The sequence below is a fragment of the Oxyura jamaicensis genome, chromosome 3 (assembly GCF_011077185.1).
Source record: "Oxyura jamaicensis isolate SHBP4307 breed ruddy duck chromosome 3, BPBGC_Ojam_1.0, whole genome shotgun sequence".
In the NCBI taxonomy this organism is placed as follows: domain Eukaryota; kingdom Metazoa; phylum Chordata; class Aves; order Anseriformes; family Anatidae; genus Oxyura; species Oxyura jamaicensis.
The window spans coordinates 74,788,952-74,804,650 of record NC_048895.1 but is presented as its reverse complement, the minus strand read 5'-3'; the positions used below and the strand labels follow the sequence as shown (position 1 = coordinate 74,804,650).

Below are 15,699 nucleotides of genomic sequence, written 5' to 3'. Positions count from 1 at the left end.
ATATTTGTCTGTAATATATAATTAAAACTTGAACAAATAAAACAGATCTTTGCATGGAATTGTCCAAAATAAATACTATATTCAGTATTTGGAATGTGCATTGTATATTGCCAGAGGAGAAAGAGAAGAACCTGAGAAAACTTTGGGGTACATACTTTCATACTTTTCATGCATTTCATACTTTTTTCATCTTTCATACTTTTTCTGCATTTCATGCTTGATGAAGAATTCACAGCTGAGTTTTGTTGCTCCTTTTTCTACACTTACTGTATTTTGTCTTAGCATAGCTTCTGCTTGGCCCATACTGGGCTTTCTTTAAAGAATTCTCATTTCACCAGAAAAACTGTTTTCCTTATAGATGTCTTTATGGAATATTTCATATCAATGATCTGAGTATATTAGCAGCTGTTTTCATACATCAGTTTTGCTCTGTCGCTTTGTCTGCTTTGTAAAGATCTATTCCATGATCCTTGTCACTTAAATTGCTTTCAGATGTCATATTTTCAGTCAGGTCTTCATTCTTGTCAGAACTACATCTAGAAGAGCTCTACTAGAGTAATTTGCCTATCTGTTGTTTGATAAATTTCTTTCATTATATCCTAGTTGTTTCTTTGGACAATTTATTTTATGCTAGATTCTTTGCTAACTGTATGAGTATCAATGGTGTATGTTTCTAAAATCCAGTCCTAACCTTATTAATTTCAATAGAGATATGTAACAATAGAATCCCAGCAAAGTATTCATTCAGTATTTTTTTTTGTTTTTTTTTTTTTTTTTTTTTTTTCAAGAAAAAAAAAAAAAAAGTAAGAGGCAGCTTAGGAACAGATATGTTCTGAACACAGTTCTTCTGAGAGCAAATGATCTCCATGCTTTCTCCCTTGCATTTTGGGTGAAATCTTACATGCCAAATTTCTAGTTTTATGCAGATAAAAAAGTGTAAATCATGGGACTCCTCAAGATAGAGGTTTACATCAATGATGCTGACAGATCCTTATTAAAGCTGTCAGATGTCTGTAGAATGAAGTGCCTTTAATCCCACTGAATGCTATGTGGAGATATAGGGCGGGATGAATTTTGTTAAGTTACCCTGGAGAGTTTATCTGATTATTCATCGAGACTTGTAATTGAATCTGCTACCATTAATCTTACCTTCTTTGGTGCTTATTTTTTATTATTGTATAAAATGAAAAAGCCTCTCTAAAGCATGAGGACAGAGTCGCGTGTTCAACCCTACAAATAGAAATTGAAGATTGTTACCATATTATAGTGGAAAAATCTACCATTTGTTCTATGTACTTTACCTTTCAGCTTTATGTTTATCCTATATCAACATGTAGATGGAAAAACCCTACATTTTCCTAAATGTTCAGTTTCTCCCCATAATTATAAATATTCTGCTGGTTATTTTAAATTGCTTACTGTCCTATTTCCATTTCACTTTATGCAGAAAAGTCACATCAAATCCTAAATTAAACATAAGAATATAATGTTTAAAGAAATTAAATTCAGTTTTCATGGAATGCATATCAAAGAATTTGTTTTTTGAGTTAACTTGTGTCTGATTTTGCCACAATCTTGAAAATGGCAGGCTATGACTTGAGGCAACAGAAAGCAGGGACTTTTTTCTCCCTGGCAATTTTCTATACCTTGCCTAAGAAACCAGATACTTAAAGTGTTTGATTGATGTTTGGGGTTTGAATTATTATTATTTTTTTTTATTCAGTTGCTAATAACATTTTTAATGCATTGTCTATCTTACCATGTCTATCCAAATAATGTGTTTGATATTAACTTGTATATAACATATGATATTTGATATTAACTTGTATTTAACATATATATTAACTCTTATACGTAACTTGTTAACGAAACATATAACCAAAAACTAAGATTATTCTACTTTTCATTTAATTCTTTTTATAAGGAGGGTTATCATGATAGTGTACTAATTCAAGTTAATTAAAAAAAAAGGTATGGGGGGCATTCAATATTTGTTCTGTTTTACTAATTTTTACAGGAAGAGCCATATGTAATGTTCAAGAAGTCAGATAAACCTTTGTATGGAAATGATCGATTTGAAGGTTATTGCATTGACCTCCTAAGGGAGCTGTCTACTATCCTTGGATTTTCCTATGAGATTAGACTGGTGGAGGATGGAAAATATGGAGCCCAGGAAGATGCCAGCGGACAGTGGAATGGAATGGTTCGTGAGCTAATTGATCATGTAAGTTAATTTTGGAAGCTTTATACTCTCAATTTACATTTCAATTATATCTATACAAATTGTAAAACATTTTATAATAATGACATTTGAATAGTACTGTCTTGGAAAATGCAGATGTTTAGAAGAATAATGCAAGATCAATATCAAAGATTTTCTCCTCCAAATTCTGTTAAACCAAGTCTATTCTGCATCTCTATTTTGTCTATAGACAATGTTTGTTTCCTGCCAAACTGCTTTAGCTCTTCCATAGCATAAGCCCAAGTCAAAATAAAGAATAGATAGTATTCATAATTTCTTTCTGAGAACATGTATCTGTTTTATTTATTTATTTATTTTGTGTCAGAGTATAGTCTTCATTAATCAGTAGAAGTCAGGCCCAGATAGTGGATCTGAGACTTTGTCTTAGATAAGTTTTTGTGTATCCATTTTTAATGCATAAATTACTTGATACACAAAAAAAAATAGGAACATCTTTCTTGAAACATAAGCAATAAAGTGCAAGCAGTAAGATAGAAATCTCAGCATATACTGAAGCAGCAAAGTAATGCAAACAGTGTCAGAGCAAATACCATTACAATTAGGCCAGGCATTACTTCATGTCCTTCAAAACATGCTTTCCCAGTTGGTCATGGCAGTTGAATTCAGTTTGTTTGAATTTCATATTTTTTCCTTTAAATTACGTCATTGTGCCTTTTAGTATTTATTTGAGTGAATTGCTTAATACAGAGATATTTGATCAAAGAACTTGAGATAAAATGTGTTTGGCACATCAGTATCATTTAAAGTAGGAAGGGGAGATTATAGCTAATTCAAGTGAAACTTCCTAATGATGGCATGAAGGAAAATATTCACTAATCCCACTCCAATTTTTGTAAGATTTCAGCATATGGGCAGAACATGTGCTAAACAAAATATTCACATTTACTAGAAGGGTTTTTTAATTTGTACTTTCCTACTAAATAATAATCTTTTTTGTTTATTTGTTTTTGTTATTGTTGCAGCAGATGTTGATTACGCCTAGCTTCACACTTTTAAGATGAATGTGTGGGAGTGTTATATTATCTTTAAATATGTGTGTGTATTGTACATAATAGACATATTTAGCTAGACTATCTTCATCTCTCTATATAATTTCACACATGTATAAATGCACAGGCATGCATAGCTATTAGATTTGATGGCTGTTAGGTAGTATCATTTGCAACTAATTTTCTAATGAGACTGGGATGAGTAGTGAGGAAGTATTTCTTATATAGTTCGTCAGAAGCTCAGAAAAAAAAAAAATCATTTTGCTATGCTTTTGTTACTCAGACCAACAGTTTCTTGAACAAGTGCTAGTGTAGCCTCCTAACCTTTTCATTAAGGTAATCTTGAAATAAAACACATTTCAAGAAGTTGCAGCAGTGAAATATGTAGGCCAGGAGCTTTCCTGATCCTTTCCTCTTGATTACATAGAATGGAACATGTTCCACTTTCCCCTAGGCTAAAACTAAACTTATCTTAAAATGCATTTTGCCCATTGAAATGCTGTTGTGGAAGATGTAGTCTAACTTTTAGCCTGGATCATAGTGAGGTTAGGAAGTCGAGCCACCCATGCTCGACTTCCCAGTAAAAGCACTTCAATTTCTAACTTTTATTTTCTTTGAGCTAATAGTTAATATATTGTAAAAGTTCTTAATTGTAACCTAAAAATTGTAAAAGAACTGTTCTTCAAAATAAAAAAAAAATCTGTTGTAATAGACTTTCACCAATCTCTCAGTTTCTCAGTAGTGAAAATTTTCCCTTTAATTTCTGTATTTTTATCCATTTTTATCTTCTAATCTGTTTGATTACATGCATATTATGCATGCATGCATACTCCTTCTGTTAATCAGTACATGTTATTTATACATTTTATTAGGAAGAAACACTTTAGACCTGAGAACTCTGATGGCTTTCTACCATTAGCTAGGCCGCAATGGTCCACGCTAGGCTGAGAGCTCTCCCTAGAAAGTCTGTAGCCACCCAGACAGACTGCCCGCTCAAAAATGCGGCAGTTCAGGTCTCTGGATGCAGGGAGTCTCAGAGCCTGCTGCTGCCATCTGAGGGAGGCAGAGATACTGTGTGCGTGAGGTGCAAGCAGGTGGATGATCTGGTCCGCCTGGTTGCAGAACTCAAGGAGGAGGTGGAGAGGTTGAGGGCCATCAGGGAGTGTGAGCGGGAGATAGACTGGTGGAACAACTCCCTGCAAGGCCTGAAGGAGAGGCACCGGGGTGAGACTCACCAAATGGGGATGGACCCCCTGCCTGGTCACTGTTGGGCAGAGAGAGGGGCCACAGGATTGGAGGAAGAATGGAGACAGGTTCCTGCTCAATGTTGCAGGAACGCTCCTCCCTCCCAACACCCCCCCCCACCTGCCCCACCTGCCCCACCTTCCCAGGTGTCCTTATGCAACAGATTTGAGGCCCTGGAGCTTGAGAGAGCAGTGGATGAGGATGTGATAGGAAGTTTACCCAGGCAGCCTAGAGTGAGGAAGTCTGCTCCATGCCTCAAGACTGCTTCCACCAAGAAAGAAAGAAAGGTGATCGTTGTGGGCGAATCCCTTCTCAGAGGGACAGAGGGCCCTATTTGTCAGCCTGACCCTACCTGTAGGGAAGTCTGCTGCCTCCCTGGGGCCAGGGTCAGGGATGTTGCCAGAAAGCTTCCCAGCCTGGTTCACCCCTCCCATTACTACCCACTACTGATAGTCCAGGCTGGCAGTGATAACATTGGTGAGAGAAGCCTGAAGGCTATCAAACGGGACTTCAGGGGGCTGGGACGGTTAGTGGACGGAGCGGGAATACAGGTGGTGTTTTCATCCATCCCTACAGTGGCAGGGAAGGGTTCAGAGAGGACACAGAAAGCCCACCTGATAAACATGTGGCTCAGAGGCTGGTGCCAACAGAGGAAATTTGGGTTCTTCGACCACGGGGTGCTTTACTCGGCACCTGGCCTGATGGCCGCAGATGGGCCCCAACTGTCCGCAAGGGGAAAACGGATCCTGGCCCAGGAGCTGGCAGGGCTCATTGAGAGGGCTTTAAACTAGGTAAGAAGGGGGACGGTGATGAAAGAAAGCTTGTTGGAGGTGTGCCAGGGGGAACAGTGGCAAGGCAGGGGGAGAAGGCAAAGACTCAGCTGAAGTGCATCTGCACTAATGCATGCAGCATGAGCAACAAGCAGGAGGAGCTAGAAGCCATGGTGCAGCAGGCAGGTTATGACTTCGTTGCCATCATGGAAGCGTGGTGGGACCACTCTCATGACTGGAGTGCTGCAATGTCTGGCTATAGGCTCTTCAGAAGGGACAGGCAGCACAGAAGGGGTGGTGGAGTGGCTCTCTATATTAGAGAGTGTTTTGACGTTGTCGAACTTGAGGCCGGGAATGGTAAGGTTGAGTCGCTATGGGTTAGGATCGGTGGGAAGGCCAACAAGGCAAGCATCCTGGTGGGGGTCTGTTATAGACCATCAAACCAGGATTTGGAGATGGATGAGAGTTCTACAGACAGCTGGCAGAAGTTGCAAAATCGTCAGCGCTTGTTCTTGTGGGGGACTTCAGCTTCCGAGACATATCCTGGAAGCACAACAGAGCCCAGAGAAAGCAGTCTAGGAGGTTTCTGGAGAGCGTGGAAGATAGCTTCCTGATGCAGATGGTTGGCGAGCCTACCAGGGGAGGAGCCCCACTAGACCTGTTCACTAACAGAGAAGGACTGGTGGGAGATGTGGTGGTTGGGGGCTGTCTTGGGCAGACTGACCATGAAATGGTAGAGTTCTCAACTAGTTTTTGGACTAGTTTAGATCTAAATTATGTAGATTTCAGGTTGGTCTATAGTACTGAAAAATTGTTATGGCACTGTATAATATTACATGAGATAGTGTGTGTGTAAATTATGTAGACAACAGATAAAAATAAAAGTGGCCATAAAAATATTACTGGCCTTTTATTCTCTCCTTAACAGAATGCTTTCAGATATTTATACAATTCTGTATAAAATGCTCCTGGGGAAAATCTGCCTACAATAACTTCTTACTTGTTATTTCCTACAATAACTTCTTACTAGCTTTTTTTTTTTTTTTTTTTTTTCACGTAATTTTAGGTACTTACGTTCCTGAAGGACTAGAACCAAGCTCTTTGTATTACTATTTGGAAGTTAATGAAAACTTTGAATAAGCAACTATAGAGATTTTTGGTTGCTTCCTTTTTAAGACAAAGACAAATCTATATGAGCAAAGGAATTTATTTTTTGTCCATCTTTATTTATTATTTTCTCTCTTACTTGCTTTCCCAAATGCAGTTTCATCACTCTGCTTGTAGTATACTACTTTTCTTCATATATACAACAAAACCTGCCTCATAGAGCCTTGTTAGGAAAGGTTAAAGAGTTTTTCTTTCCTCTTCTCCTTAAGGGTTGATAAAATCTTCCTCCTTGTAATTTTCATGCAAAAGGTCTATCAAATGAGATTTTCAAAGCAGTGCAGTACAGTTAAGCTTCATTATGAAATGCTTCATTAATGAAAATCTCAAAATTTTACAATAGCAGAGATTTAAAGACTGTTGGAGAAAAAGATTGAGCATTATTATTATTATTATTATTATTTTTTGCACCAACATTATATGTGCTGGACAATAAAACCTGATGTACTGTCAGTGCTCTTTACAGCACTCTATTTTCCTTTTTGTCTTCATAGTTGTATCAGTGAAAACATGATACCCAGAGATGTTTTCAAAGCTATGTATAACACTTAACCCCTACTGTGTATGTTTTGTTTTTTTTTTTGGCCCCAAAGGATTCTCCTAAATTAATGACACTTACTCATATGCTCTTACTTATTGAATGTTATTATTAACCCATCGTCAAAATATTTCCCCACAGAGGATCACTAGATTATAACATCTTCATTTAGTGATATATATATATATATATATATTTTTTTGTCAAATAGCATGTTACATTACCTCCTCCTTCCTGTATTTCTCAGAATGATTTAGTTATTTTTTTCACAGTATGCCCTAGATTTTCCCTAAAGAATGTTCTGCTACTCTTCATCATCTGGTTCAAATAATAAGATTTTACAAGACGATCTAGTTATTACAGCAGGAATAGAATATCAGTAGTGACTTTGAAAACTTGTTTTGCCTTATTTACCTGAAGTTGGAAAATTCAGGATGCTGGCACAGTAGGTTAGCTCTCTTCCTTTGTGGTTGCTGTTTGTAACTGTGAACTGACATTCATTTTGTACTTCTTTAAAAACATAGATAACATAGTTTAAACATATATCAGCTGAGCAAGCATTAGGAAAAAAAAAAAAGGGAGGGGAACTGAAGAGTGAAGCACATGGAGATTCAAAAAATGAAAATTGTGCAGATAATGCATTATTTGCATTCTTGCAAATCAAATGCAACATTTGCATGCTCTGCAAGAAGGAAAGTAAACTGGTACTGATGGAAAAATAGTGAACAAGTCTTACAAGATTTTACTTTTTTACATTGAAATAAATGGTTCAAACTATTAAGTCTTTAAGTTTAGAATATGTGTCTTTTGAATGTTTATTCCAATCACATTAACAGCAATGAAATAATCAGTTCCAATCCAGAAGTGGGGATTCTTTAAGGTATTTTCCATTCATTCATAGTATCATTCATAATATGAGTTAACAATATGGTCACCTAATGATATATCAAAAAATACAAATAAATAGGAGAGTATCATTACACAGAAATTATTCTAACTGACATCTCTGCAAAAAAATCTAGCTTTTTTCATGATCTTTCTCCATCTAAACCTGCCTCTGATTTTTCTGTTTGTCTTGGTTATCTTACTGTCAAAAATTCAATTGAAAGTAGCCAAAACTTTTATTAGTTTTTACTTGTCTTTTATATTCCTTCATTCTTGCCACTGTTTATAACACCAACACTCTGATAAAAGTTCAAGACTAAAGGGATATTTTAGAAGCTTTCCTCTTTTTTTCTTTTCCAGAGAGACTGGATTCACATCTTGCCATATCTTGGAAAAACAACTTTTGTTTTCTTTCTTGCCCATACAGTACTCAGACCTTTCTTTTGTATATTTGCCTGTAGCAGCTACCCTGCGTCTATCTTCTAAGTATATGAATCCATTTCTTGAGCTTCATGTTCCTCGCTGGTTTGACCTAACATTTTATATGCATGCTTTTTTCTAATTGTGCTCTTGTAGCTGCTGTACCCATATCACCTATTCCCATTTGAATCATGAGGCCATCATTAGTATTCCTTGAATTTTTATTTGTGTTTTGCTGGTTCTGCAGAAAACATTAGTAAAAAATGTTTACATTTCAACAGAGAATTTAACTCGGAAATAAATTAATCACAAAATATATATATTCTTTGTTTCCCAGTTAAAAAAAATCAATTATGAAAAAAGACAACTTACTGACTACAACTTTTTATCAAAACCACTTTTTTTTTTTCATTGGAAATTATTTTGACAGATATTTTTTCAATCAATTCATGATATATTAATTTCTCTTTGACATTTTTTGCTACTCTGTAAAGGAAGAGAAACAATACACATTCAACAATTTTCCTTAAAAGAGTTGGTGATAACATTAAAACTTTAGGATTAGATAGGGTCAGGTGTTGATCTCCAGTCAATTTGGAATATTAATATTTTCTTTACATGGCTTTGGTAAAGACTCCTTGTTGTCATGGAACTTTTTCACTTTAGTAAAAAAAAATAATTGTAGAACACAATTTTTTGTTCAGCTATTTTTATCAGTAATCCTTCCCCTGATACTATAAATAGTAACACACCACGCAATGATGCATATTTCTATTTCAGTAAACAAGCAAAATATTTTTATTAAAGGAGAAAATATTAATTTGATTTTGATTATGTTCTCTATCAGATCTCCACAGCTCTGATTTCTTTTTAAGCTCCTCAGAACAGATATTATCCACAGTATACTAAAATACATGATATTTTATTAAGCACTACAAAATAATTGTCAAATATATTTTAGAAATTTTCTTGTCTGAAGAAAAAAAAATACTTAAAAGTAAAATATCTGTAAAATAAGCATGCATCTTTTGTCAAAGTGCAGCTTGCGTTTAATTGTGGGGAAAAAAAAATCAAAGCAGTGCATAATTTGATCAGTTTTCTGTTTTTCACAAAGACACTAGTTTGCATTTTTAAAAAAAGATGCATGTAATTTTATTGCAGTATTTCATTTGTTATGAGTTTAATATTTATTTCTTAAAGTTTGGATTTACAAAACTCATGTTTCTTCATTCTTGAAATGGAAAAGCTTTCCTTATTATAACTGTATAAGTTGAGTTTTTTTTTTCTTTTTTCTTTTTTTTTTTTAATTTCTGTTTTTTGAAGGAGTTTTCTTTCCTCAAATATATTAAATATGGAAAACCTAAGTATAATTTAACATGTAAACCATAATTTTTTAAAACAGACCTAATACGTTTTACACATTAATTGTATAGTAAGCTTTGCACCTGATCATCAAGTGACAATATATAATAATAATAATAAAAATAATTTCTGTCTTCCTTTAAAGAGAAGCTGTGTTTAGTACATTAAAAATGCCTCTTTTCCCCTATAAATAATGTCATTCCAAAGCCTTGGTAATCCTGGGCAGTTTTTCAAAAGTTAAGAGAAGGGGTATCTTTGACTGGTGTCCATTAAGGTATCTTCTGTGTGTGTCAAATTATTTGATGAGAGTATTAATACTATGGAAGTCCTTTTATTTTTGTCTCATTAAAAAAAAGAAATGTAACTGTGATGCATGGCATTTGAGAGGGTAAACTGTGGAATTTGTATGAAACAAGAGCAGCTCATGGAATATGCCTGAAAAGTAATTTCTGATAAGACCTATCTTTATTTTCAGTGTTATTACATAATTAAAATAATAACAATTCCAGATGTACCTCAAAGACAAGGGAAGATTTTGGTGTGAAATTCCATTTTTCAAATACATTTTTAGAACCTACTTGACATCTTACATCTAGCTTCATAACATCAATTTTGTCTTTGTCCTGGTTTCAGTTAGGACAGAGTTAATCCAAAACATAGCACAGCACCCTACCAGCTACTAGGAGGAAAATTAACTCTGTCCTAACTGAAACTACGACAATCTTGAATACAGTTCCACAGATTAAAATCTTGTACCTTAGATAAAAAGACAGGCAGAGAGAGACTTAATAACAAAAATGCCAAAATAAATGTTTTGGTAAAAGGTAACCACAGGAGTAAGAACTATGTAGGCTTCTATTTTAGTCAACGGATACTTAGTAAAAACAATCATAACTAAGTCAAGTGGGAAATCTGTTTTATCTTATAAAGTAGTGCCCAGTGGAGTAATTCAGCTTAGATGCTCCATGATCTCAACAACATCTGCATAAGGCAGCACAGGTGACACAGGGTATCCATCCTATTCTGGAGTAGCACAGTTGAGGACTGGTTGGCTATCCAAGGTATGAGACAGTAGACCCAGAACACCTTTGTAGAGCTTGATTAGCTGAATTGCCCTTTAGACTACATCATCTGTATTGATCAGACTAGCAGCAAAGGGAGTTTAACATTCTGTGGATTGAGCAGTAACTGCTGGGGAATTTTTATTGTACTCGAGAACTAAACACACATTTATGATTAAATATTAAAGGATTAAAAAAAAAATAAATGCATTGAACGGAATACTACAGCCATAAATGGATCTACAAAGAGTTTTCAGATTTGCAACAGGAGCTGATTCCTTATATATACTTATGCCAGCACCAACCATAGGAGCATCAGCTTCAGAAGCCTTAACCCAGTGTTTAATTCCAGTGTTTTGATTGTGCCCCAATGTCATTTCTGTTCACCTAAAGTGGCCCCTGAATGCTCACATTTCATGATTCTTACAAGACAGTACTGTGGTACTTCTTAACTCATGAACAAGGGAAACTTTACTCCCATACATGGAGTCTTCTGTCTCTGACATTCCAACTTCCAGACTGTTTACCTGTTCTGCAGTCAAGCCTTCTTGCCCTCCATGCCAGATCACTCCTTGGTCAGGAAATACCATTGCTGAGCAGTTACAATTTGAATTTCTCATTTGTAACCCACACCAAAGTATCTGGTCCCACTTGAGCTTCCTTATGCTGTCCAAGACACCCACATAGTTCTGGTATATTTAAGACCTGTGGGACAACCTTTAATTTGACTGAGGAGGAGTTAAAGGCAGAGTAATACCTTATAGCATGTCACAAATTCTAGCCCAGTTCAAAAAAGGGACTGGAACCAGTGATCAGGCATCTGCCTTTTGGTGTTAGATCACACTTTATGTCTTGCTGGAAACAGCTGGGAGGTTACAATTTGTCTTTACAAAATTATATTTGTATTGCATTTGCTAAAGCATTCATCGTGTGTTCATCTTTTTTTGTTTGTTTTTCATTACTATTTATTAATTACTATCAATAAGTGTGATTAGATAAATTCCTCTCTTACTGAAGTATACACTTTTTTTTTTTTTTTTTTTTCTGAATGTCTATCCTTATTTATGAAAATGGACATAGCTGTTTTCTTACTAAATGGTTTTATTTCCCAATTACTTATTTTCATTTTTCCCATTACTTACCATGTTTGGATTAGGACATGTGAAAAAGCAGCTGGCTGAGAACCTTTATCCATTAAGAAAGTAAATAGTAAATTTGCTAGCAGCACTTTCATAATGAGATGTTGTTGTTGTTGTTGTTCTTAGCTTTTCTGTACCTTTAAATAGATCATTTAAGCTATCTAGATAGAACTCTCGTCTTTCATCTGGTTGTATAGTATGATGAAATATTTTTAGTAGTCTAATAGCATATGATAAATTATCTTAAAGTTCTTTATTTAAATCATCTTGTTTCTTAGATCAAACCTTACCTTTTTTCTCCCCATTTTCAGTTGTCACGTAACCAAATCTATTCATCATAAAAATTAAAACAACAGCCAGCCAGCTTGCATTTACTTGTTTCACATTCCAAAATGGGATTAATAAGGCCAATATATATATACATATACGGTGAAAATATATGACTTATGTTTATGTGAGTGTTTTCATGATGCACAATATTACTCATCACTAAAAATTACTTTCATGGACGAAATCTAATTTTTAATTTCTTATGGCAAGGAATGTTCAGGCTATTCAGGCTCAGAGAAATATGTAAGAAAAGGGAGAGAACATAAGTACTACTGCTCAAAAGTGACAAAGAAAAATTACATGGATCTTTAATGACAGACAGGGGAGTGAGTGATCATGTGAGTGTAATAGAAAATGTAATGTGTTTATAAGCTTGGCATCTGAATTCTTTAAATGGAGGTGGAAAGTGTTGAAGACTCCTTTAGGAAAGGGTTTCAAAACCTAGAAGCAAGGCTAAAAAAAACTTGCTTTGAAAACTGAAATTTTAGTTAAAACATCATCTAAATTGATGATATTCTAGGGAAATATTTTAATGTCTTCTACTGCATTGAGGAAATCTCCATATATGACATATACTAAATTCCAAGCAGTCACAAATCACTCATTGGGTTTTAGTTTGAATATTTCTGAATATCATTGAGAGGAAGATACTCAGCTCAGCTGAAAGTATAGTATTTTACCTGTCTTGGAATGATTTTCACCACCAGAATCTATAAATATGCCTTGATTTTGGAGTTAGCAGGTCATCTTTGCATGTTACAGATTTAATTACAAAATGTCCTGTTCAACTATATAGCTTTCACACTTTCATAATAATTACTCCTTTCTTTGCACAAATTCACATGGGATACATTGAGCATAGCACTTACAGAGAAGTCTAAGCTGTTTAAAAATTTTAGGTTTTCAAAAGGTTACATTTCTTGACAAGCTATCAGACTGGTTACTTTTTTTTTTTTTTTTTTTCTCTTTCTTTCTCCAAATCCTCAGTCTAAACTAGCATAAAGCTGCAACTAAATCTGAGGTGTTTCATGATAAATCATGCAAAGCTTTTGTCACATTCAATGTAAGATTTGAATTCTGATCCTTTAGGGGTGTGATGTTTCAAAGGATAACAATCTAGTAACTCAGTAGATCGGCAACTCTGCAGTTGCAGGATTGTTTCTTGAACCAGCAGCACTAGTGAATACAGATAAATAGTAAGCTAAACACCTACTTATTTATCCTGTAGTTTTAATGTGATTTTCTACCATCTTAACATTTTATTCTGGTTTTGCTTACCCTCTTTTTAAAAAGCAATGACACAATTCCCTTTATTCTATACTCTCTGTATATACTTAAAATATTGCTGGTTCTATTTCAGTCTTCTTATCATAGAATCATCAGATCATCTAGGTTGGAAAAGACCTTCAAGATCACCAAGTCCAACCATCAACTTGACCAAACCCTGTCACTAAACTATGGCCCAAATACCACAAGGGATGGAGAGTCTGCCACTTTCCTGGGCAGCCTGTTCCAGTGTTTAAGCACCCTCTCTGTGAATAATTTCTTCCTAATGTCCAAACTAAACATCCCCAGCACAACTGGAGACCATTTCCTTGCATCCTATCACTTGTCACCTGAGAAAAGAGACAGACACTATCCTTGCTGCAACCTTCTTCCAGGTTATAACTACCCAGAGGGCAAAGAAGCCCTCAGCCACCTCTTCTCCAGAACAAACCAACCCTGATTGCCTGAGCTGCTCCTCATAACTCTTGTTTTCTAGTCCCTTCACCAGCTTCATTGATCTTATCTCTATAAGCTCTAGCTACTCAATGTCCTTCCTTATCTGCTCATAGAACCATAGAATGGTTAAGGTTGGAAAGGACCTTAAAGATCATCTACTTCTAACCTCCCTGTCATGGACAGGGATACCACCTCTCTAGATAAGGTTGGTCAAGGCCCATCCAGCTTGTCCTTGAACACCTCCAGGGATGGGTCATCATGTTTTCAGACATCTTATGTTTTGTTTATAATTTATCCATATCCTGATCACTTTAGGCATTTGAAGGCCATCAATTCTGAGTGCATTTTTTTTTTTTATACATTTATTTACCTTGCATAATAAGCATTACTGTTCTATGCTGAACCATTCTTCTCTAAATTTCCAGTAATCATCAGTTTTATTTGTTAAGCTTGGTTGGTGGTTTTCGAGCTTTACTTTCTCTTTAAACAACAGTACTAATTCACATTATTTAATGTTTATAAATAGTATTTCAACTCCTTCCACTTATTCTGTCTCAGGATAAAGTATCAATAATTCTTCAAATGTTCAGTGCCTGTAATGTACTTTTATGTGTATGTTTATTACTCTAAATATTCATATTATCTCTCAGTGATTATTATTTTCATGAAAGCAACATTCAATTTCTTTCTGAAATCTGTCCTGGGAGTCTACAGGATAATTATTATGAAAATTTGTAATATGCCAGAAAATATCACTTGTGCTTTTTATGCCCTTCATTCTAATTGCTAATTCATTAATCCACAGTTTCAAGTGCTCTGACCTTTTATTTCCAATGTCATTTGTCCCAAGTTGAATGAGCAGCAGCAGGTCTCCCTAACAAGCAACTATGTTTCTCTTGTTGCTTGAGACTCTCTCTCTCTCTCTCTTTTTTTTTTTTTTCTCTTAAAGTAGGCGATATATTCATAGTCTTACAGAACCTCTCTGCAAGTTTTTGTCTTGAATGTCTGAATTTATCAGTGTAATTCAGTCAGATATGCCATACTCCCTAGCATCTAGTATTCCATTTTTGTGTTTTTGCTGTTTTTATTTTAATAATGAAAGATCAAAGAAATGGTTTCCTATATGACCATAGAATTATTAGCAATTGCATATTTACTGTTACTTCAAACCAAAAGTCAAACATTGGTTGCTGTAGTCACTTACAAGATAGCACTTAATTTGCACCTATTTCTACTTATTCACTCTCTCATAAAGACTTTATATTATATTCCCATGTAAAAATGTACAAACAGATCCTAAGCCAGATTGAATGTTATGCTGAAAAAAGACATGCTTCAGATACAGTGCAGTGTCAAGCATTGCACAAATCCAGAAACAATGCCAATAAAAAAGAAAAAAACACTGTAAAATGTCAAAGAAATCCTAAGCCAGAAGCAGTATAATCAAGTGTTCAAAATGCACCTATGAATTCAGTGTAAAGCAAAGGAGAAGTGCATCTATGAATTTCATATTAAATTGCTGGCAAAAGGTGTGTTACAGATTTCAAGCAAAGGACAGAATGAAGTTGCAGTTTGCAACAAAAGAGATGATCACATCCTGTAGGTTTCCCAAATTTTCTTAGTTATTTGATGCCAAAAGTGCATCGTAGTAGCATCTTCATACTAAGTGCTCTGAGATCTGTGGATTTTTTTCTGACTATTTGCACTTAGGGATATAAAGGACTGTTAGTCTATCTGAAATTTCTTGAGGACTGAGAATTCCTTTCTACTTATTTAACACTGTACCTAATTTCTGTTTAATACAGTTAGGG

General features: G+C 35.1%; 1 protein-coding gene across 1 annotated transcript in view; it reads left to right on the top strand.

Annotated features, from left to right (window-relative positions):
- GRIK2 (glutamate ionotropic receptor kainate type subunit 2) overlaps positions 1 to 15,699 on the top strand; it is a 377,958-nt gene that overhangs the window by 216,489 nt on the left and 145,770 nt on the right. Inside the window, exon 9 of the mRNA XM_035320853.1 lies at positions 2,018 to 2,224. Within this exon, the coding sequence (XP_035176744.1) occupies positions 2,018 to 2,224 (207 nt within the window). The remainder of the gene's footprint in view (positions 1 to 2,017; positions 2,225 to 15,699) is intronic.